We start from the raw sequence: 22,381 nt of genomic DNA on the forward strand, positions 1-22,381 counted from the left end.
ATTGTGTAAAAGGGTTTAAAACAGTGTAAAAGGGTTTATACTGTTTTCACACCGCTGTTTTTAGCCCATGCGGAATCAGCCTAAATATAGGAACAGCAAATTCTACCTGTGCAAGTGTTCAGCCTGGGTATCTGTGCAGTCTATCTGCGCCTGTATGTCTGCCTTTCCTCTTTTGCTGGAAGAAGAAACATCTTTCCAAAAAGCTAATGTGATTCCAGTCATGTAACTTCAGCAGTTGCTTGACTGAATGAAGCAGGCACTTGTAAAAACCTAACACAGTTCCTGCATAAAGTAGCAGGGCAAATGAGCTGAATTGGTTTCATTTCATGTTAATATGTACTTTACCACACTGCCCACACCTATCTTCAGATACAGGACAAACCAAATGTGCCCGATACATCACAGATGAAGGTCTGTGACAACACTTTATTCCAATCTCCGTGGCTTTCTGCACATGGTGCACGTATATGAATCGCAAGGGCTGGAACATCTGCCTCTCCTTAAAAAGAAATCAAGCTTGAAGAATTCTAGAACTAAACACCCAGTTCTGCACCATTTTGTGTTACATAGGTTGACGCTCATAGAAGGCAATTACATGTTTTTGGATCAAAAGGGTGTGGGGGGTAGGGAGATTCCAATCCTTGCAAACTTGTGTGGAGAAATTACAGTATTAACCACCTGATTAGTATCCAATTAGAACCAAAGAAATTACATTGAGCCACCAAAAAAAAGCTGAAAACTAAAAATCTATGAAAGGTTTCTGATTTGTAATGGCATTGGGGGCAAGAGGACAGGCTTTGTAATGTATGACTTGAAGTGCAATTAGCTTGTTAACGTTGAACAGCAGTGTGGTGTGGAGGTTAAAGTATTAAACAAGCATCTGGGAAACCCCCTCAGCCGTGGAAGCTTGCTGGGTGACCCTGGCTTAGTCGCACACTTTCAGTCTAACCTACCTCGCAGAGTTGTTCAAGGATGTAAGCTGTTTTCAGTCCTCACTGGGGAGAAAGGCAAAATATACATAAAAGTATATAAAATAAAGTAAATAAATTTGTGACGGCAATGTGCTTGAGCTGATTCAAAATATGTAATTGATGTTTGTCAGTCATGGCCTCCAACCCCTAATATGTCTTACAGTCTAGCAAAATAATCTTTCCGTACTAAGAATGCATTAATGAGAATTTAGTCTGCCCCTCTGAAGATGATAGCATGCCCAAGGTGATCAGCATGCCTCTTCATTAGCATTCTCATTCTTTTCTAACATAAAGCATTTGCAAAAGAGGTTAATATCAAGCAATAACCTCATTTCTACACCCGGTTACTCATGAAAATGCACTTGCCTCTGGATGAGTTTCTGGATGAACAATATACTGCGGAGAGGTATTTTCAAAGAGCTGATTTGGGCAGTGCAATCGGGGGGGGGGGGTTAGGGAGAAATTCAGCCACACCCCCAGGCATGCACTATTCAGAGCTGACTGCTTAATATTGTGTTCGCCTCCACTTTGTTCTCCAGTCCATCTTTTGCCCCTATGGTGATGTACATGTAAAAGGATATACGAATCAAAATCACCCTTGGTGGATGGGATTTCTAGCACTGGGACATGAGCTCTCACCCACCTGCCCCCCCCCCCCAGGTGGATTACCAACTGCTTTTCTCTTCTTCGCCCCACAACAGACACCTTGTGAGGCCAGGCTCGGGGGTGGTGGTGCTGGTGGGGATGTTATAATGTCATCATGATGTTATAATGTTATAACATCTAATCATGTTATAATATAACATCACATCATGATGTTATGTTATGTTATGATTACTATTGCTTCTGTTATATGATGTGATGAAATGATGTGATGTTATGACGATTTTGGAGAAGCATCAACATAACATCATAACATCACATCATTTACACATTGATGTATCCCAGAATTGCATTGCATTGGCTTTATTGGCTGCCATATCACACTGCTGACTCATGTTCAGTTTGCGGTCTACTAAAACTCCCAGATCCCTTTCACATGTACTGTTGTCAAGCTTCGTGTGGAAAAGTGGGGAAACAAATCTGGTTCACCAGATAAGACTCCACTGCTCAGATAGAGGATTGGGGAATCAAACTTAAGAACTAACCTGCTGGATCAGACCAGAGTCCATCTAGTCCAGCATTCTGCTTCTCGCAGTGGCCCACCAGGTGCCTTTGGGAGCTCACATACAGGATGTGAAAACAATGGCCTTCTGCTGCTGCTCCTGAGCACAAACTTGGTTCTCCAGATTAGAGTTCACCTGCTCTTAACCACTAACACCTCTGGATTATGCTGTAGTCTATCCATGAACAAAATTTATTTTTATTTTATTAGTTTTATTATTATTAGTTTTATTAGTTTTATTAGTTTTATTAGTATTATTATTATTATACACATAACAACACAGCACAAGTGTCTGGAATTCATCTCTGAATATCGAGTCCTTCCCAAGGACCTAGGATATTAGAGGTATTTGCGTAGAATGTGTGCAGTTCCTAGAAGTGCTGCTTTCTGCAGCATGTGGACTGATGTTCTGTCCAAGTTTAGGCTTTCCAGATGTTTTTCAAGATTTCTTGGGATTCCTCCTAGAGCACCGACTACTAGTGGGTTTTACTGTTGTTCTTTTCTGCCACAATCGTTCAACTTCAATTTGTAGGTCCCTTGTATTTTGTGATCTTTTCCAGCTCTTTGTCCCTCTACCTGCTGTTACCAACTGGCACAGCAACATCTATGATCCAAAACATGGTTTTTTTCTCTATCACTGTTACATGTCTGGGGTGTTGTGTGCCAGGGAGTCTGTCTGTTTGTATTCTAAAGTCCCAGAGTATTTTTGCTTCTTCATTTTCTGTGGTCTCTCTGGGCTTGTGCCATCGTACTCAGGTCTTGCTACAGGGCAGGCTGCACTTTTGCAAAGGTTCCAGTGCAACCATTGCTGCTATAGCCTATTGTGACGCTCAATATAGTCATCAGTTTGGGCTATTTTCTTACAACAGCAGATGATGTGGCTCCACAGTTTCATCACCCCTCTTTGCAGAGATCGCACTCCTTGGGTCATTGTAAGACTTTTCGATTCACAGTGTCTCTTATATTGCATTTGTCCTGTAATGCTTGCTCCCCCAAGCAGCAAAAAAATCAGGCCTCTTCAGTTTCCTTCTCTTTTTTAGAGTTCCCTCTTCTGAGCCACTCCCCATGTTTTCTTTGCTGTCAACCTTCCCTTTCAATGTTCTTAAAGTACTGTCTCCATGGAGTGGCTTGTTTTAGCCACTGCTCCTTTTCTGCGTGTTTTAAAACTGTTGGATCCCTCTATACTCTTTTGATTCTTTTTGGCTTTCAGCATTCTCAGCCTTGTGGACTTCCTTTTCAATGCTGGCTCTTTAACTTTCTTTGGATGTATTCTTTTCAGGGCCTCTTTTCTCTTCCCTCTACTGATTGCTTGATGTGGAGCAGTCCTCTTCCCTCCTTCTGACCTTGCTAGGTAGAGTCTGTCTACATCACTTCTTGGATGCAGTGCTCGCATTGATGGTCATAATTTTCCTTTGCTCTTTTTCTGTCCAGGATGTCCAATTCGGCTTGTGTCCAAGTTAATTATGCCAGCAGTGTAGCTGCACTCACAGGCAATCCGCCCTGCAAGTAATAATTGCGTTCTTTATTGTATTTCCTCCATTTAACCTTTGATTTCAAAATTTTTCTTACCCCTTCTAAGATATTCCTTCCTAATTAAGTGCCTTTGACTTTTTTCTCTGCATGCTTGATGTTCTCTCTGCTTGCAGTATCCCAAGTATTTGTAGCTTTCTATTCACTGGTAAGCTCTTTTATTTCTATTAAGTCATTTGGCATATTCACACCTTCGCATAAGTTGTGCAAGTCTTACCTTTTACTGAGTTCCAAAGTTGCACACTTGTCCACAGTCCAAAATCCATTGTAATGTCAGTGCTAAAGACTCTCAACTGTGTTCAGTGAAGTGACTCAATCTCTCTGCTTTTGATTTTCCATAGAGCTTTAGGGTCATCCATGTATAGAAGGTGTGAAATTTTTGGTGAGTTTCGTTGCTGTCTGATATCCTTGACCTGCTTTTCTTCTGTGAATTATAGAGAGCTGGAATCATAGCAATGGATGAAGAGTAGTGGGGACAGGGAGTCTCCTTGGAATATTCCCCTTCTGGATGTTGATTTCCTATTCCTGCTCCATTGACTATTAATTCCTGTTTCTTCCAAGTGTGCATTGCATTCTTGACCAATTTCTTTGATGTTTTCACTGACTCCAACTATCTCCAGGCAAATGAAGTATCCAACTGTGTGGCAGTGAATCGAATGCTTTCCTGTAATCAACAATCCATAAGCTACACATGCAAGTTGGTTTTTCTCTTCTTTGCAATTCTCAAGGGATCATTTTATCTATGAGCAGTTGATCTTTTGTTCCCCTACTCGTTTCGCTTTTGTTTCCTTTTTTTTGTTCTGGGGGCAGCAAGTTCTCTTCCCTTCCAGGTGGTCTTGTATTGCATCAGCTAATATGCCAGTAAAAAAAAGCTTTAAAGGTTGTTGGTAGGCAAGTGATTGGCCTGTAATTGCTAGGGATTGCTCCCTTTTCTTGGTCTTTCATTATCAGAAACGTTTCCCTGTTGTCATCCATTCTTCAATTTGGCCTGTTTGCAGCACCTGATTCAACTGTTGGGCAATTCTTTCATGCAAGTTGGTCAGTTTCTTCAGCCAGAATCCATGTAGTTCATCACTGCCTGGGGCAGTCCAGTTCTTCACCTTTTTTGCTCGTTTTCCAACCATTTTAGTTGTTATTACCAGGTTGTCCATGTTGTTGCTGCTCAGTTCAGCCTCCACATCTTTGGCCCAACTTGCATTTTGGTTGTAGTTCTTTGGGCTGTCCCAAATGTTTCTCCAGAACTCAATCATTTGTTCTCTGTCTGGCTCTCCTGTGTTTCGTTTCACATCTCCACTTACACTCAGGTAGAATCGTTTCTGGTTTGAATAGAAAAGTTGATTCTGCTTGAATTGAGCAACCCTTGCTTCAATCTTGCAATCTTCTTTGAAACTGCCACTATCTGTTGTTTGACCACCTCTATTGCCTCATTGAGTTTCCTCTTGTCCAGGTGGTACCTCTTAACTAGGTCTGCTTTGATTTTGTCATTTTTCAGCTTCTTCTCCTTCATGCTTTTCAGTTTGCTGGCATTCCATTTTCGTTTGCTGCTTTTTATTCCCAGTCTGATTTTCCACTTTGGAGTATCTGTTTTCGGCCTTCTTTCTGGGTGATGAATCTTACCGCTAGCTCTTTAGTAATCACTACTGCAGTGCTGTACATAAGCTGGTTTGTTTCATGCAGTGACATTGTTTGGATTCCAGCAATGACCTTGTTTGCATCCTTCAGTGATTTGAGCAGATCCTTCCTTGGAACAATCTTCAATGGTGGCAATCTTGTACTTTCATTTGTATTGCCCATGTGTTCTAGGATCTTCTGCATCATTTCTTCTTGCTTTTTTTTGTCAATTGGGAACTTTGGGTTGTTTGGGTTGGCTCCTTTGGAGGTGTGATGATTGTTGTTTCTTCCTCCTCTTCCTCCTCTGTCTCTTGCAATCCTTGAATTGTTGCCAATTTTGTTGAATTTCTTTGAGTGTTCCTTGGTATGTTTTCAATACCATTGTCTTGTGCTTTCTGCTGGATTTCTGCTAGCTCTAGTGCACTAAAAACTTTGTTCCTTTCAATATATCTTCTTTGATCAGCAAGTCTTTGCTCAGTAATTTCTGTGTCTGGGTGAAGTTCTTTCCAGACTTGGTATATCTGTTTGAGGTATCCTCTTTTGATGGGTTTGATTTGTAGTAGCAAGCCATAATTTCTCTATTCTCTGCACACCTAATATTTTCGACGTTTGTTCGGTACTTCCAGTAGTCCTGCAGTCTTCAGCCCTGGTTGCTCAGCTGAAGATCCTGAGTCCTGTAGCCCATTTTCCGCCAAGTGCCCAGGTACTCCAGCACTAGACGCGGTCCTTGTTGACCCGGGCGACGACCGATCCGGTATAAAGTTTCTTTTTCTTGTCTTCACCATGGTTTTGGGTTTTGGGCACATTTAGTCTGGCTTCTCATCAGAGGCCTCTCTGGTTTGGGTGGCCCTCCAGCACAGCCCTCTGACTCATTGGAGCACACAAGCCCCACCACCACACCAAGGTAGTGCCCTTTGGGGGGTTGTTATTATTATTATTATTATTATTATTATTATTATTATTATTATTATTATTATTATTATTAATTTATTCAATTTCTATACCACCCAATCCCCAAAGGGCTCCGGGCGGTGAACAACATAATATATAAACAATAAGCAGGAGCAAATCTGGTACAATACAAACATAGGCTCCGTCAATAAAACATCTTAAAATACATAAAAACAGCGGCTAACAATTAGCAAATTAAACAAGAGGCGTCCAGGCTCAATTTAAAAACCCACCCCAAGAAGGGGGGGATGGCAGGCCCCTCAATATGAGGAGCTCTGTTGTACCAGTGCCAAAGCAGGAGCAGTGGGGGGCACCATATCAGCGGCTGGACACTCCAAAGGCCCGGTGGAACAACACAGTCTTACAGGCCCTGTGGAACTCACCAAGGTCCCGCAGGGCCCGGACAGTTGGTGGGAGGGTGTTCCACCAGGCCGGGGCCAGCGCTGTGAAAGTCCTGGCCCGTGTGGAGGCCAGCCGCATCATTGAGGGGCCGGGGACCACCAGCAAATTGGCCTCTGCTGAACGCAGAGGCCGAGTAGGGACATATGGGGTGATGCGGTCCCGAAGGTATGAGGGTCCCAGACCGCGAAATGCCTTAAAGGTCAGAATCCACACCTTGAAGATGATTCGGAATTCAAACGGGAGCCAATGCAGCTGGCGCAACACAGGCTGGATATGCTCTCTAAAGGCGCCTCCTGTGAGCAGGCACGCAGCTGCATTTTGGACCAGTTTTAGTTTCCGAATCAAATGCAATCAAATGCCACCCTTCCTCTGACAGGCTCACGGTGGCTTCCAACAAAGTCTAATAAATGCATAAGACCAGTTTAAACACATTTAAAATCCCTCCTAAAACTCAATGGTGACAATAGTATTATATATTCAAAACAGGAGGGGGGAAAGGGTAATGAAAAAGGGTGGTGAGGGGAAGGTTAGGCTGATGGGAAACCATAACTGCCTCAACCATACACCTGGTGGAACTGGTCCATCTTCCAGACCCGGTGTAACTACATTATATACTCCAAAGCCCGGGTGTCATAAGGGTGTTCCACCACATTAGGATCAGAGCAGGCTAGCTAGACAAACATCTTTTGGACCAAGGATCACCAGTAGATTTTCATTTGCTGAGTGTAGCGATCTTCGGGGGACATACCACAAAAGACTAGATTCCTTCTAGTTCCCAGGATTTCAACCACTAACTGAAAAAGCAGGACTTCTGTTCATCAACCCTTCTGTTCTCAGGAGCGCTATCTATATTCCTGGAAGAGGATTCAGCAGGAAATATAGAGAGCTCTTGATTTATGAAAACACTTCTGCCTTGGCCGTAAAAGGACGGCACTTTTAAAAGACAAAGACAAATCAGTACCTCTTATACAATAAATGATTACTTTTTAAAACCTAATTTACTGACACAGAGCTTCTATTCATCATAGACTCAGGGAGCACAGTGGTTATATTTCAGTGGGATGCTCCTAAAACAAATTTGACAAATATTTCCCATCTGATTGCTTGTCAATAAAGACTATCCTGTGCAAAGTAACAGAACTGTCTCTTGAGTGTTGACAAGTTATTCCATCTATATATATAAAAAGCTAACCTTGTATTTGTTGATGATAGTATACCTCAGTAACTGCTGGGCCAATTCCTCTGAAAATTCCCAGCCACTATAGTCAGCCAGGTGAGAGTGTTTTTAGATGTTCACATACCTGAAATTTCACACCTGGCCCAGGTAAAACGCCTTTTTCCTGGTGCTCCATGGTGAAGGACATGCAGCTGCCTGTATGTAACTGTCACCCTTAGAATGTTTGTGCAGCTTAGAATGTTCACTCAGATGGCCAGATATGAGCAGTGGAAACAGTATATAGGCAGTACTCGAGTGGAAGTGAAACACATACACACACATACACATGAGGGAGAGGGAAGAGAGGGAAGGGTGGCATGCAAGGGAAGAGAGGGAGGGAGAGGAAAGGGATGGAGGGGGAGGCATGCAAGGGAAGAGAAGTGAGAGAGGGGAGAGAGTGAGGGGTGGCATGCAAGGGAGGGGAGACAGGGGGCCCAGCATCTTGATATGACCCACCCACCATAGCGGAGGGAAAGAGAAGGGAGGGAGGGGAGGGGTGGCATGCAAGGGAAGAGAAGAGAGGGAGGGAAGAGAGTGGGGGCAACGTGCAAGGGATGGGAGGGAGGGGCCAGGCACCCTAGATTCCCTGAATACTGCAGTTACAGTTAAGAAAACCAGGCACGCATTACTCAGGAGTAAGCTCGGTACAGCAACCGTGACATACTTTGAATGGCTGTGTCGCGCCCCTCAGAGGGTTTCCTCAGAAGCGACACCCAAACTTACTCCCAGGTAAAGGATCATGACCAGCCAGCCTAGATGTGTGGGAGGGGTGCCTTTCCATCCCCCCCCCCCAAGGAATGCAGGCACACACATCACTGACATTGCACAGTATCAGGCTGCGTGTTTGCATGAGCATGTACTGCTGGCCTCTGCAATTGATTTGCTGCTACTGTTCCTTTCCCATTTCACCACAATAAGCCACAGCAACGCGTGGCCGGGCCCCGCTAGTTTTGGACTAAAGAGTGAGATACAAACATCAGTTAAAATGTGAGGGGAGCATTGTAGATACCTGAAAGTAGGATTATACTAGATTTTGCTGCATTCTTCAGCTTGGGAAACTGAACAAGTTGCTGCTAAGTGGAACTAAATTAAATGGAAGGCAATGTGAGCAATTTTGTATCCAGAATTATAAATGTAGTTTCTTATAATTGCCTACGAGTAACTTCCTGCTTCAACCAATACTATGAAATGGTCTTACTTCTAGGCTCAATCCAAGATGCTAGCATGTTGATTTTTAGACCTGGAATGGTGAATGAATGACTTTGCCTCTTGCATGTTTGCGTGGTGGAGATGGTTAGTATAGCTAGAGCAGTATAGCTAGGGAATGAACCAGGGGCTTGGACTCAGCAGAGCACTTAAATGGGCAAGACACTCAAACTCCATGGGTGGAAATCCTTTCAGTCTTAAAAATGCTTGGTTGGCTTCCAGCCAGGGATTTTTTAGAAACACTTCTGACACATGAAGCAATATTGTCTGAGGAGATATATACAACCCCAGGGGAGGGCTAGGATGATATTGCTGTCTTGCTTTTCTTCAGCAGACTGTAGAAGCTTTAGTAGATAGTAATTGCTAAGTTTTAACCTGATCGTTGTTTGTGATAGGATTGTATAGTTTTCTACATTTTACGTGATGTGATCTTATTTTTGAAAAAGCAGCTGAAAACACACAGTGTGTTCAAGGGACAGTCCCTTTGTCATGGCCAGTCCTCCATCCTGGTCAGAGAGTGAAGAGACATCAGACGGGCTGGAAGATGAAAGCAGCCCGCCGTACCCTCCTCTCAGTCTCTCCACTGGCAGCAATGGAACACTCCGTGGCTTTGAGGATGACAGCAGCTGTAGCTCGAGTCAGAAGAGAATGAATCAGCTGTCAACAGGACAGCTTCAGACAGCCCCGAAGAAGGGGAGGTGGAGCAAGCACAGCTCTGTGACCCGGAAGCTTCACCCCATGCTGATAGTCCAGTGCCAGAATCATCTGCTGGGCCCTCAGGCAATCCTGGACATTCCCAGGGTCCACCCCTAATACCTCAAGCAGGCATTCCCCCCAGCTCACCTTCCCATTCACAGCAACTTTGCCAGAGATTCCACTTGAACCTAGCTGAACGTAGAAGGTCAGCTAGATTGGCTGCTTGCCATTTGTGAGTAGCCAGCAGGGTCAACTCCCTGAGGCAAGACTTTCTAGGACTATTTCCACCCCCACAGCTGATAAGAGGGATATCCATAATCCTCTGAAGATGCCAGCCACAGATCCAGGCGAAACGTCAGAAGAAAATGCTACTAGAACACAGCCATACAGCCCGGAAACCACACAACACCCCATTGAATGAGCTGTAATGCAGAGAGATGTGGGCTGTTTTGCTCATAATTAACGTCATATTAATTCTCATTCTCCTTTAAAAATTTGGATATTTCCTTTGCTTCATTGGGAAACATTTCAAGGGTTAATCTTGTGCTTCCCATTTCACTGAGGAAAAAATTCTGAAAAATTGTCCTTCTCATGCATGGATCCTCCTTGCACCATCTTTTGCAGGCAATTAACATTTTCATTGAAGAAAATCTTAGAAAACACATGGAGACATTTTGCAGGCCAGAAAGTGGCCGGCATGAAAGAAACGGGAAATTGGTACTCCCGAGACATGCGGGAAAACTGACAGGACAGAAAAAGATGTTTTGTTCCTACTTTTTGTAAGAAACGTCAACCCTACAAGATAGAAATGCGACCCCATGGAAAAATGGCCTGTAGGATTCAACCTTGATGTACTAACACCCCCTCCCAATTATGCACCAAGTTCTAATACATTTAAACAATAATCTATTGACTTAGTGGAACAAAGTTTTTTTTTTTAATGAAACAATTTCTGCAGTTCTACTATGTAACTTTCATTTATTTCAATGGCTCTTGTGTGGCAGCCTTGAAAAAAACCACAGCAAAACAAAGTGATTGCTGTTCATCAAACACAGAAGATTTCTGATGTTCCCCAACTTTTAAAATAGGGCACTTTTAGCATTATTTTAATCAACTGCAGTTGTTTGGCACTTTGAGAAGAATACAAATTCAAAATCATTTGCAGAACCTTTTTAGAACACAACAGGCTTTTCTTGTAAAAAAGGGTTCCAATTTCATGTTTCCCTCAAAGCACTTCAGTGGTCTTTAATGTGCCACTAACACAGCCGGAGTATGTTCCAATCAAAAGGAAGCTTGCTTAATTTGGGGGGGAAAGTATTTTGCAGATATTTTTAACATCCAAGATGATGAAAAACAGTTCCCCCCACCATCCCAGCATGCTGAAAGGCACACACATTTTGAACATATGAAAAAGAAAACCGAATAAACAAACATTTGTTTTGATTTTTCTCTCTGAAAGACAATGATGACTACAGCTACAGAACTCTGAAGAACAAATGCAGACCTACTGTCCTTGACAGAACATTAAGATCTGCAGATGAACCTGGCAAATTAAAAATATAGCACCATGAAATCCTTTGGCAAAGTAAAGTAACTGGAAATTTAAAATGCAATATGGGAAGGATCCTGTTAAGTGGATCAGGCTAACTATGGACCAAGATGCTGCTCAATTTTATATCGATGCTATATATTGTAATATTTTAGTGTTCTGTTGTGTTTTGGGAATTTGTTGTGACCCACCCTGAGCCCTACGGGGACGGGGTGGCATAAAAAACCCCATTAAAAATAAATATATTCATGTTTGGTGTTGTCAGGTCCTACCTGAGATCAAGTTTGTTTGCAATATTTCTAAATGTATGCTAAGAGGCTCAGTATAAGTTAAATCAACCAGATTAATTTGGCATGGTTTTCTTCTGGATTGATGTAGAACTGAATTCTGAAAATCTGGAAGCCTGCAAGGTATCACAAGATTTGGTGTGGAGGGGAGGGGGTGGTACCTGGAACATTCCTCCTCATTGCCCCTCCATTAATACTCAACAACACTCATCGCTTCTGGAGTGTGACCAGTCCCTATCAGGTCATTTGGTGGTCAGGGGCTGTCACTGTACTTTCCTCAGCAAAGCACACATCCTCTTTGGCCAGGTGAAGACTCCGCACTCAGTTGACAAGAATGGGAGGATTCAAGTCATTTTTCTGCTTACCTGGGGATTTCTCCCACAATGAAGAGACTCCAATTGTATCTGTGGGTGACAGACGTGGTTTTGCTGATTGATGCCAGTGTAAGACACTTAACTATAATGGTATATTTCCCATGTGAACCTATGACTCCAGCCATTTTGAGAGGCCCTATTTCAGTTGTCCCTCCCATCTGAGGTTAGGTGTGTGGTGACCTGAGAAAGGACTTTCTTGGTTGTGACATCTATCTGCCTCTATTGGTGTTTTCTGCTAATAAGTGAAGACTTTTGCCGGGGGGGAGGGGCTTGTTTCCCCACTCCTACATATGAAGTCTGCTGGGGGTGACCTTGGGCTAGTCACAGGTCTTCAGAACACTCTCAGCCTCACAAGGTGTCTGTTGTGGGGAGAGGAAGGGAAAAGAAGTTTGTAAGGCCCTTACAGGAGACAACGGTGGGGTATAAATCCTTCTCCATTTCTTGCTTTGGCATTACTCCAATAATAGTTACTGGCCCCTCCCTGCAATTCTAGCATTCAGTGTTTTCATTTAATTTTTTTATAATTTTAAATGGTTTTATTGTTCAAAATCTTTTATGTGGCTAGAAGCCTGATTGCACAAGAAGGCAGTATAAAATATTGTAAATAAATAAAAAGATAAAGATCATCTCAAATATAGGTTTTGTTTCCTAAAATATACTGGGAGACCTAAGGTAATTCCTCAGTCTCCAAACCAAATCCAATACTCTGTCACCAACTGGGGGGTGGAACTAACCACACACAATTAATGTTTACAAGTTACAGGTTATGTCTGAACCTGTGGACTAAAAAAAAGAAAATAAAACTTTGAATCCTGAGATTATTTCAGAAATTAGGAAGCAAGTAAAAACTTTCCAGCAACTCAAAAAGTCTCTAGTAACAAAGACTTCCATAGATTTTTCCCCCCTCCTTAGCGCTCTAGCATGAATCAAGCCATCTGCTTTGGCTCTTTCAGATGCCACCACAAGTTTCTAGTTCTCTTGTTAGAGATTTAGACTTGTGGTGGGCCTCAGGTAACATAATGTTTAGGTAAAGAGGAAACCTATGTCCAACAAAAGAGAAATGAATGCTCTCACTTGGGGCTTGTGCATGCAATGTTTTCAAAGACATGGAAACAGCTCTCTTATTGTCCATGTTTTCTGTAATGGACAAATATTTTTCAGATTTTTTTGTACCTTATACCCTTTTCCACCAAAAGTACTAAGTAAAATTGGAACGTCATCCGCCGTTTCCTGCTGTCCACTCTCCACATGTTTCATGCCACTCCCCCCTTGTAATCTCGTTCAGATCAGGTTGTGATGAGTGGGGGTATGGACCATGTGGGAACGCAGGAAGGAAATGGTGGACAACATGTCAATTTTACTTAGTCCTTTGGGTGGAAAAGGGTATTGTAGGTACCTTCCAAAAAGCAAACTCATGAAGCACAATGTGATTTCCACCCCCCACGACTTACGTTAACTGCTGTGAATTTGACATCCCATCCCTCTCTTCTCTCAATGTCAAAGGCCTCAAGGCAGGATTGTTTTTGGACTTCTGTCTCTTAAGGCACAGATTTCCTCAGCATCTTGGCAACTTCTTCCTGATGACTCGTGCCATGCATCCTGTTAAGTACATGCCTGACTTGGAACAGGACATGAACGCTATTAGCATTTCCATTTTATTTCACTCACACCCCAGTGGGAAACCAAAGCCACTTACTCTGTTCTCTTCTCTTCTACTTTACCATCACAATTCTGTGAGGAAGGTTAAAGCAGAGTGTGTGTGAGACTGGCCCAAGGAAACACTTTCCATCAGAATAGACATTTGAACCCGAGTCTCCCAGATCCTAGTCTGACATTCTAGCCTCTTCACCACACTGGAAACAATTCAAGTACTTCAGATGGCCACATGTGGGCCATGCAGCATTCAAGCTATTAAAATAATTCAACTGTGGTTTCTTACTGCCCTCGCCTGTCTGTTTTCAGTGCTGGCCCACAAAATACAGCAATTCCAAATACTTTAATTAGATTACACTGAGAGCTGCAAGACCGAATACTATGGATTTACTGGCCTTTTAGCCTCTTCAGACGACACAGATCATAATTATTCCTTCTTCACATATGAACCAATCTTAAATATATTATGGCTGAATGGCAGCAAGAATAGAAAAGGCTGTGGCACAAAAACAACTCTGCTCTTTCTCTCAGTCCAAATCAATCACTGTTTTGAAATAAAGCAGAAAAGGTTTTATTCTTGACAATGTTTTCTCCAATGGAAAACTGAACCATTTCGAGCAGCAGACAAAGCAGTAAGTTAAAGGCACAGTGTGTTTTTCTAACTTCAGCTTTCACAAAGCAGTCTGAACAACCATCGGGTAAAAGAACCCAACACTGGTGGAACTAAGTTTTCACCATAGAAGATTATATGCCTGTTGATGCTCTGAAAACAGAATGATGATAATACAAACAGAATTGCAATATTTTTGTGAATTTTTAAAAGTTTATCAATCTAGTGGTATTTGCGCCGATTTCTAAACTTAAGGGAGGCAGCGTGGCGGACTATAATCTGGAGAACTGGGTTCAATTCCCCATTCTTCCATATGGAGCCTGCTGGGTGATCTTGGGTCAGTCACAGTTCTCTCAGAATTCTCTCAGCCCACATGGAAGCAGGCAACGGCAAACTGCTTCTGAATGTCTCTTGCCTTGAAAATGCTACAGGGTCATCCTAAACCAGCTGTCACTTGACTGAACTTTACACACACACTACACTTAAATTTATCATGAACTGATACTGTTTGAGCTCAATTCAGATTACATGTTATTAATATTTTGTTTTCAGATGGCTGTAATGATTTCTGCATTGCAGTATCTGCCTCATCACTAAGTTGTTCAGCTTAATGCCCAGGAAATTCCCCTTTCATGACCCATGCTACGCAAGCAAAGTAAAAACAAAGAAAATACACAAAACAATGTTTTTATACTGGTACTAGAAAACATGTACTCTATATAAACAGTTCTTCATTGATGGTACTTTCAACAGCCAGTTGCACAACAGGAAGATATACAATCTTTGCAATGATTTAAAATCACACTATTTGAGGAGTTAGAAAGTGCTATGAGTTTGGTAATCTCAGAACCATGATACAGACTAGAGCCACCGAAGAAACAACTGTTAATATAGCATGAAAACACTTGCTTTTTTGTGGATGTCATTTGATAATGATTTCTCCATGCTCTCCCCAATTTTTTTCCGACTTTTATTTCTACAGTCACAGCAAGCCAAAAAATCGACACAGTTCATGCCTGCCTTCATAATAACTATTGTAGTTTCATTAGAAGCCACCTAATAGTAAATCTAAGCCATTTGAATTCAGTGGATTTAGAAGGGTATAGTTTTGCTCATGACTGCACTGGTAGCCAAACAAGATTGGGTTGGTTCCTCAAGCACGATTGACACAGAACCTCCTTTTGTTTCAAAGGGTCCTGAACAAATCCAAAGTCGTTTTCAAGAACTGTGGGAGTTTCCTTAAAAAGATTCCATCAAGAGATTAAGAGCAGTTCACTATCTCATACACTTCACCTTGCCCGTATGAATGAGTCTGCAGATCGAGTGTTTCCTTAACAATGGGACTTCCTTGATCCAGTGGTATATGGCTACTGTAATCAAATAGTAGGTGTGGAATGGAGGTAGGGAAGAGATAACAATATTCAAAGAGTAAGATCTCCCAACACAATTGCCTTTAACTTACATTAAGGAGACGGAATGTGTAACCATGAAATACTGAACTGTCTGGATTTCATCATGATTGGATTAGTACCAGTTACAAACCCCTTTTAAATGCTACTTGTGTTCCTTTCAGATCAAAGAGTACATTCATCACATGAAAGTTTAAGAACATAAGAAAGAGCCTGCTGGATCAGATTAGAGTCCATCTAGTCCAGCACTCTGCTACTCGCAGTGGCCCACCAGGTGCCTTTGGGAGCTCACGTGCAGGATGTGAAAGCAATGGCCTTCTGCTGCTGCTGCTCCCAAGCACCTGGTCTGCTAAGGCATTTGCAATCTCAGATCAAGGAGGATCAAGATTGGGAGCCATAGATTAACTTCTCCTCCATAAATCTGTCCAAGATCCTTTTAAAGCTATCCAGGTTAGTGGCCATCACCATCTCCTGTGGCATCATATTCCAAACCCCAATCACACGTTGAGTGAAGAGATGTTTCCTTTTATTAGTCCTAATTCTTCCCCCCAGCATTTTCAATGTATGTCCCCTGGTTCTAGTATTGTGAGAATGAGAGAAAAATTTCTCTCTGTCAACATTTTCTATCCCATGCATAATTTTATAGACTTCAATCATATCCCCCCTCAGACGTCTTCTCTCCAAACTAAAGAATCCCAAACGCTGCAGCCTTTCCTCATAAGGAAGGTGCTCCAGTCCCTCAATCATCCTTGTTGCCCTTCTCTGCACTTTTTCTATCTCTTTGATATGTTTATTTTAAATTTATTTTAATGTATGTTTGCAATAGGTTAGCATAGATCAAAAACTGATTTCCAATTGCGCCACCACCTCCTAGCCCCTTGTACTGTAATTTCCCCTGAAAATGAGGTATTTCTGACATTCTGAACATCTGCGTATCCCACAGATTAGAAAGAAAACCACAGGAGTCTAGGCCCTTCAAAAACAGAGGGCGCAATATTTTATTATACATAACATTTTACTCATTTAAGAAAAAAAAGCTCTCTAGGTTTTCTGAATGGGTTTTGTACACATGAAACTTTCACATTCCCTGCACTTTCAACAATATAGCTTTATATTGCAAGCTGAATAAAATCTAAAAGGCTTTCTCTAACAAAAATGGCCCATATTTCACTCTGCTTGTTCAAAATGAGGTTTCAGCTAATATTGCTTTTCACAGCTCAATGGAAGGACAAAGCTGCAGCATGAAACAAACGTAAATAGATCAACTGTGGCTGGGATAAGAAAGTTTGGCAACAAAGAGGTAGACTTCAAGGAACAGCGTGAGCTAGAACAATTTTTTTGCCTGCATATAAAAGCATTCAGTCTTAAACGTCACTTTCTCCCTGAAATGAATTTCCACCTGCAAAATGCAGAAACCAAGGTGTTATCATTAAATGTCAGAGTACTGAGGTTTTCAACCAATATCTCACCGACTAGATAAATACATTGTTATTTATACGAAATCACTGATTTTAGCAGTGTTTTACTTCAACAAAATTACTATCAACACTGAACAAGATCTCTACAATTTACACTGAACAAACAAGGAGGCGAAGAAGGAGCTTCAGGAGGGGAAAACTATATCCATATATATGTTAAGAAAGGTCTGCCATTTACAAACACTGCTTGTCAAAGTGCATTCTGGGAAAACAAAACAGCAAAAAGTTACAACCCTATTTTGGCACCCTTTTCTGTAGAACAGACAGGCAATGTTAAAAGACAGTTAATATTGCAGCTTCTTTCCAATGTCAAAGCTGTATGTCACGGAGTATCAGCCCTTCCGAGAGCTCCACAGAATCTTAACCATGTATATAAAAACACATAATGTCTCAGAGCATTTAAGGGATCAACTGGAAATAGTCTATGACTGACTGAAATGCACTAAAAGCATTAATGAAGAAAATCATGTTCATCATCTTGGGTTCTTAGACAAAGAGCGGATCCATTTCTTTAAAAAAAATTAATAGGTCAAACGATGTTTAGTGCGTGGAATCAGATAAAAGGATAAACCAAGGACAAAACAATTCTATAGGGATTCTTTACAAAGGAATTGCATATAATAGCTCCTTTAGCAGCAGGTTTCAGCACTTGCATTTCAAGCAACATCCTTTTTAACATGGATATTACTATTCCATCAGCCCCTACAGGAGAGTCAGAACTCCTCATAATTTAAGGCTTATTCAAGCAAAACTGTAGTGCCTATAAGCTATTTCACACTGTAAGAAAATTGGGATTTCTATACATTCACAACATTCTACAAGCAAATACCTTTAAACAGTGGGCATGTCTATCATTATACACGAGTTGAGTGAGACACTGCCGTCTTCATTCCTAATCAAGAAGTGTTAGTTAGTTTTGTCTCCTCATCAGCAGTTTGTGTCCCCTTACATAATTACAGAACAGGTGTAAGTTGTATAATCCTCAAGGTCTGCCAGATTTCTGAAAGCAGTCTGTTTTTCTTGTGCTCTGTCTCACATTTCGTAGTTTTTCATTCAGAAGTCCGAATTCAAATATTAAATGTTTCATTGTCTTTGAAAACAACAGCACCTCTCCTCTGCTGAAGTTCAAATATACTGGTTTTCAAATTATAATCAAACATTTGCAGCACTTAGTAAATTCATTTAAGAGACAACAACTCGCTTCTAGCGCATCCAAAATGAAGATGTCACAGGCAAAGCAATGGTGTTTTTTCTTGACCCGATTCATTGTCTGCTTCTGGAATCCTTGGAAGCAGGGCCGAACGGGTCAGTCCCCAGAATCTTTGAGGTGACATCTCCTTCTTCGTCGCAGTAAACTTCCAACCTATATGGCCTCCACAGATCCTACACTGGGCTATCGTCCATGCATACCTACAAGATGACACAATGAATGAAACATGTATAGAGCTCAAGAACAACGCACAACGCTGTTTACAGTCACTAAAACCATTGCGATAAGTGATGTGAACTGTAACAATCTAAAAGCGTAGGTGGTGAGCTAAGAATATTTGTTAACAGATGGCCTTAGAAGAATCAAATGGCTAGATATATCTCCCTAATAAATAAACTTTCCATATGCAAAGAGATTTTGGCATTAGACTGTTTATGGAGCGGTATGTCTAGATGAAGGGCTGCACCATAGCACCATATGCTCCCTAAATTTTTCAGTGGAGGAATCACAGTGAACTTTGCAATAGGGACAGAAATGAATGTGTTGTACGCCTGGGCAGTCTTGCAGTTCAGTACCTTCTGCTGTACACTCATAATTTAGATGTTCTGGCAAACTTGTGTACCTCGGAACTATTCTATTCTACTTACAATTCTTACAATACTTACAATTCTGCTTCCTTGAAGGCTGTGAACACGAGGTGCAAAACCAGAAGCTGTAAAGAGCAAAGAACTAATATGGCATGTTACCTGATAGTATTAAAAAAATAATAATTACCCAGGAAACCAGCTGTGCTCAGTGGAAGATCTGCCACTTAGATTCAGGTTGCAGGTTTTGTACACCGTAAGGGTCTCATGTACGTAGCCATGTGGATTTACATATGCAGCCATAGGTCCACACAAGGATAAACTGCAACAAATAATTGCTAAATCAGTTATGAAGTTACGGGATCCAAAAGTGCTTGTTACCCAAACTGACAATAACACAGCAGTCCAGATTCCACTTCAAGCAAATTCCTCAGACATTTGCACTGGAAGTGAAGTACATTTGATATTTTTGCATTTAAATACCTTTCTGTCCATCCAGATTGTAAGAAACAATATGGAAGCCGGTAAAGATCTGCAGATGTAGCAATGTCCTCCTTATGCTGATTCATTCTTCCCCTGCTGCCCCTCATACCAACTGATCCAGACAGTATCCTAAGCATCTACAAAATGCTCTCAAACTATCTCACATCCAGAGCATAACTGTGGCTTTGACTGTGTGCCAACGAAATAGGTTTAGTGACAAACGGCCACATCCTTACAAAGTGATATATTAAACATGTAGATACTATTTGAGTCCACTCCCTAACAGCTCTGCACAGAAGTAATTAGGCATAACATTCATTTTATGCACTGTATTAATAGACCACCTCCCAATCTTAACAGCTCTTGATAAAAACAAACTGAACTACAATAGTTCAAGTCCAAAAATACATGCAAAAACCAACAGGGAAAATATTTAATCAGACAATACTACAGCTACTGTCAGAGTAAGTAAGCATAGAAACACAAAAACAGATGCAATTTATTTAATTTAAAATACAATTTATAAGTATATTTTAACTCTCCTCTAAAAGGGGAGACACTGCCTGCCAAGCCTTCAAGGGGAAGGTGTTTTAGGAAATAGGAGTTACTACACAAAATCCCTGCTCTTTGAGAATTCCCCAGCATCTACAACGGGTGATAAATGATCTACTGGCAGATCTCAGGCCCCTTCTGCACATGCAGAATTATACACTTTCGATGCACTTTCAATACACTGGAAAATTTCCACAAAGGAAAGAGGGATAATTTCTGTCAACTCCCACCTTGTGCTGCAGTGTTCCAACTACCACACGAAGCAGTTGCTGGGGGTCCCCTTTTCCCCAAGAATAGCAATCTGAGGGCCATTTTAGATTGCATCAGAAACTAATCAGGGTTGGCACACAACACATGAATTCTGGGTTTGTATGAATAGTGGTACAGTGTGCCATTAAAATGCTGCCTAGATCAAAATAAAATGTAGATCTGTTAAAAACTCACCTGAATATTTCATTTTTCGTTGTTATTTCTGTATCTTGACAATGCTTACAGCACAGGGATGTACACTATAACAAAGCAAACAATGAGAAAAACTCAAGTCAGTCATTTTGTCCATATTTTTTTACAACTTCAAATTACATATAATTTGAAGTTGTCCATATTTTTTTACAACTTCAAATTACATATAATTAGGATCAAATCCTGATTAAATGTTACTATCTTGAATATCCTAATCATATTCATGGAATTACTTCCCATGTACTTTACATGTTTTTGAATTAAATGATACTTTGTGGCAGGGTACCAGCGTGAAATGCCCATATAATTCTTGCCTAAGCGGGGGAAATGCTGTTATTTAAATATATGCATATAACTATACCGAAACGACGCTTCCTGTGAGAGTTTACTATTGAAGTTGGGTAAAACTGAACTTAATTTTCCTCTCAAAGAGTGTTTTGAGGAAGAAAAATACATTGATTTTCTCCCCAAATCATGTACTGGGAAAGTAAATGTTTTTTTCCCTCCATAATTTGTCATTTCAATTTCTGGAAAATAAATATAAAGCCATTACTACCCCAGCACTGAAGAGATATATGAGACAAAATAAATTTCTCTACTTCAGGTACTGCCAATATGTAAAGAGTCAGAATAACAGAATACCTTGGAACCATTCCACATGAAACTGCACCTATATTTATTTGTTTGTTTTATAGGAAGCCCTTTTCCTGATGGGCTCAGGGTGACCTACAACCATACCATTACAATGTAATAAAATCAGTAAGCCAGTAATAACAATTCTACAATATCTGAACCAAGGGATGACATATCAATATAGTTTCCCAGACGAACAACCATAATCACATCAAGAAGAGGAAAAGAGAATGGGGGAAAGGGAGGGTGGCCTGGTAGATAGACATTGTTGTAATCCTTAACCACAAATCTGGTGGAATAGCAATATGGGAATTCTACCTCACCATCTAGAGCTTTGAAAGCATTTAATATTTGGCCTTTGAAAGTTTTGTATAGTCACATTTATTTTAAATGCTTTGTATTTTATATTCACCCATGGCTTGATTAGGTTCCCAGTATACAATATTGTGTTTTTTAAGACATTATACCGTAAGTGCTGTATCTACCCTGAAGCAATTGGTTTGAGGGACAGGACAAGGTATTACAGAGCTGGATCCTAAGCACAACAAGGGCCACAGCGCACATGGAGCAAAACTTTTCTACCTGCTCCTTTCCTACTGCAACAGGCTGTGCTTCCCAAGGGTTAAAGTGTCTGCAGGGAGTTGGGGAATCAGCAGAAAGACAAAGGAAGCTTAACATCTCTAGAAGTCCTGGCATCCTTTGTAATGGATAGTTAGTTATGATGTTCTTATTTTAAAGACATGGAATCACACTTGCAGTTATCAAGAGCTATACTCCTGAATCCCATTTCCCTTTGCTATTAAAAATGTACTCCCAAACTGCTCTTCAAGCAGAAGCGTAAAGGAACTGGACTATTTCTACTAATTCTCTCCAACTATAGTGGGAATTTTGTTCTCCACCATGTTCCTGAAGATCTCTTCATCCCCAGGATCAGAATTGACGAATGGGGTTCCATGGGAAAAGGAAGGAGATGAAGTTTTGCTCCGTAGCTTTCGCTGTGTTGACAATATTTAGGATCCAAGCCAGAAATCCATTCTGGTAAGCATGGACCAACAATATATCGTTGTGGTTTTGCTGCCAAACATTTTCCACATTTAAACAAACATTATTGCAAATGCCTACAGTGTAACAGCTTATTTAAGCAGTTTCCAATTTTTCCCTCCATCTGAAAAACTTAGAAAGTCCTCAGACTTTTTATCATTGTGCATCTGGAATGAGAAATGTTTTGTAAAACAAGGTTTCTCTTGTGTAGAAAGAAAAAAAATTCATAGGAAGGTTTTCTCGGTGCTCCCCCAAGGAGCTCCCAAGTTTTCTATGGCATGCATTTACGGAGGAAAAACTTTGCCCTA

The 22,381-nt window shown here is 41.2% G+C and overlaps 1 protein-coding gene across 3 annotated transcripts in view; it reads right to left on the reverse strand.

Moving 5' to 3' along the window:
* Positions 1-16,595: 16,595 nt before the first annotated feature.
* CRBN (cereblon) overlaps positions 16,596-22,381 on the reverse strand; it is a 32,807-nt gene continuing 27,021 nt past the window's right edge. For all 3 annotated transcript variants that reach the window (XM_048490825.1, XM_048490826.1, XM_048490827.1), the window contains 3 exons: positions 20,382-20,446; positions 19,093-19,224; positions 16,596-18,518 (listed from right to left, as the gene is read on the reverse strand). In XM_048490825.1, coding sequence (XP_048346782.1) covers positions 18,335-18,518; positions 19,093-19,224; positions 20,382-20,446 — 381 coding nt within the window. In that variant the 3' untranslated portion in view covers positions 16,596-18,334. The remainder of the gene's footprint in view (positions 18,519-19,092; positions 19,225-20,381; positions 20,447-22,381) is intronic.

Source organism: Sphaerodactylus townsendi, linkage group LG03 (genome assembly GCF_021028975.2).
Source record: "Sphaerodactylus townsendi isolate TG3544 linkage group LG03, MPM_Stown_v2.3, whole genome shotgun sequence".
Classification (NCBI taxonomy): domain Eukaryota; kingdom Metazoa; phylum Chordata; class Lepidosauria; order Squamata; family Sphaerodactylidae; genus Sphaerodactylus; species Sphaerodactylus townsendi.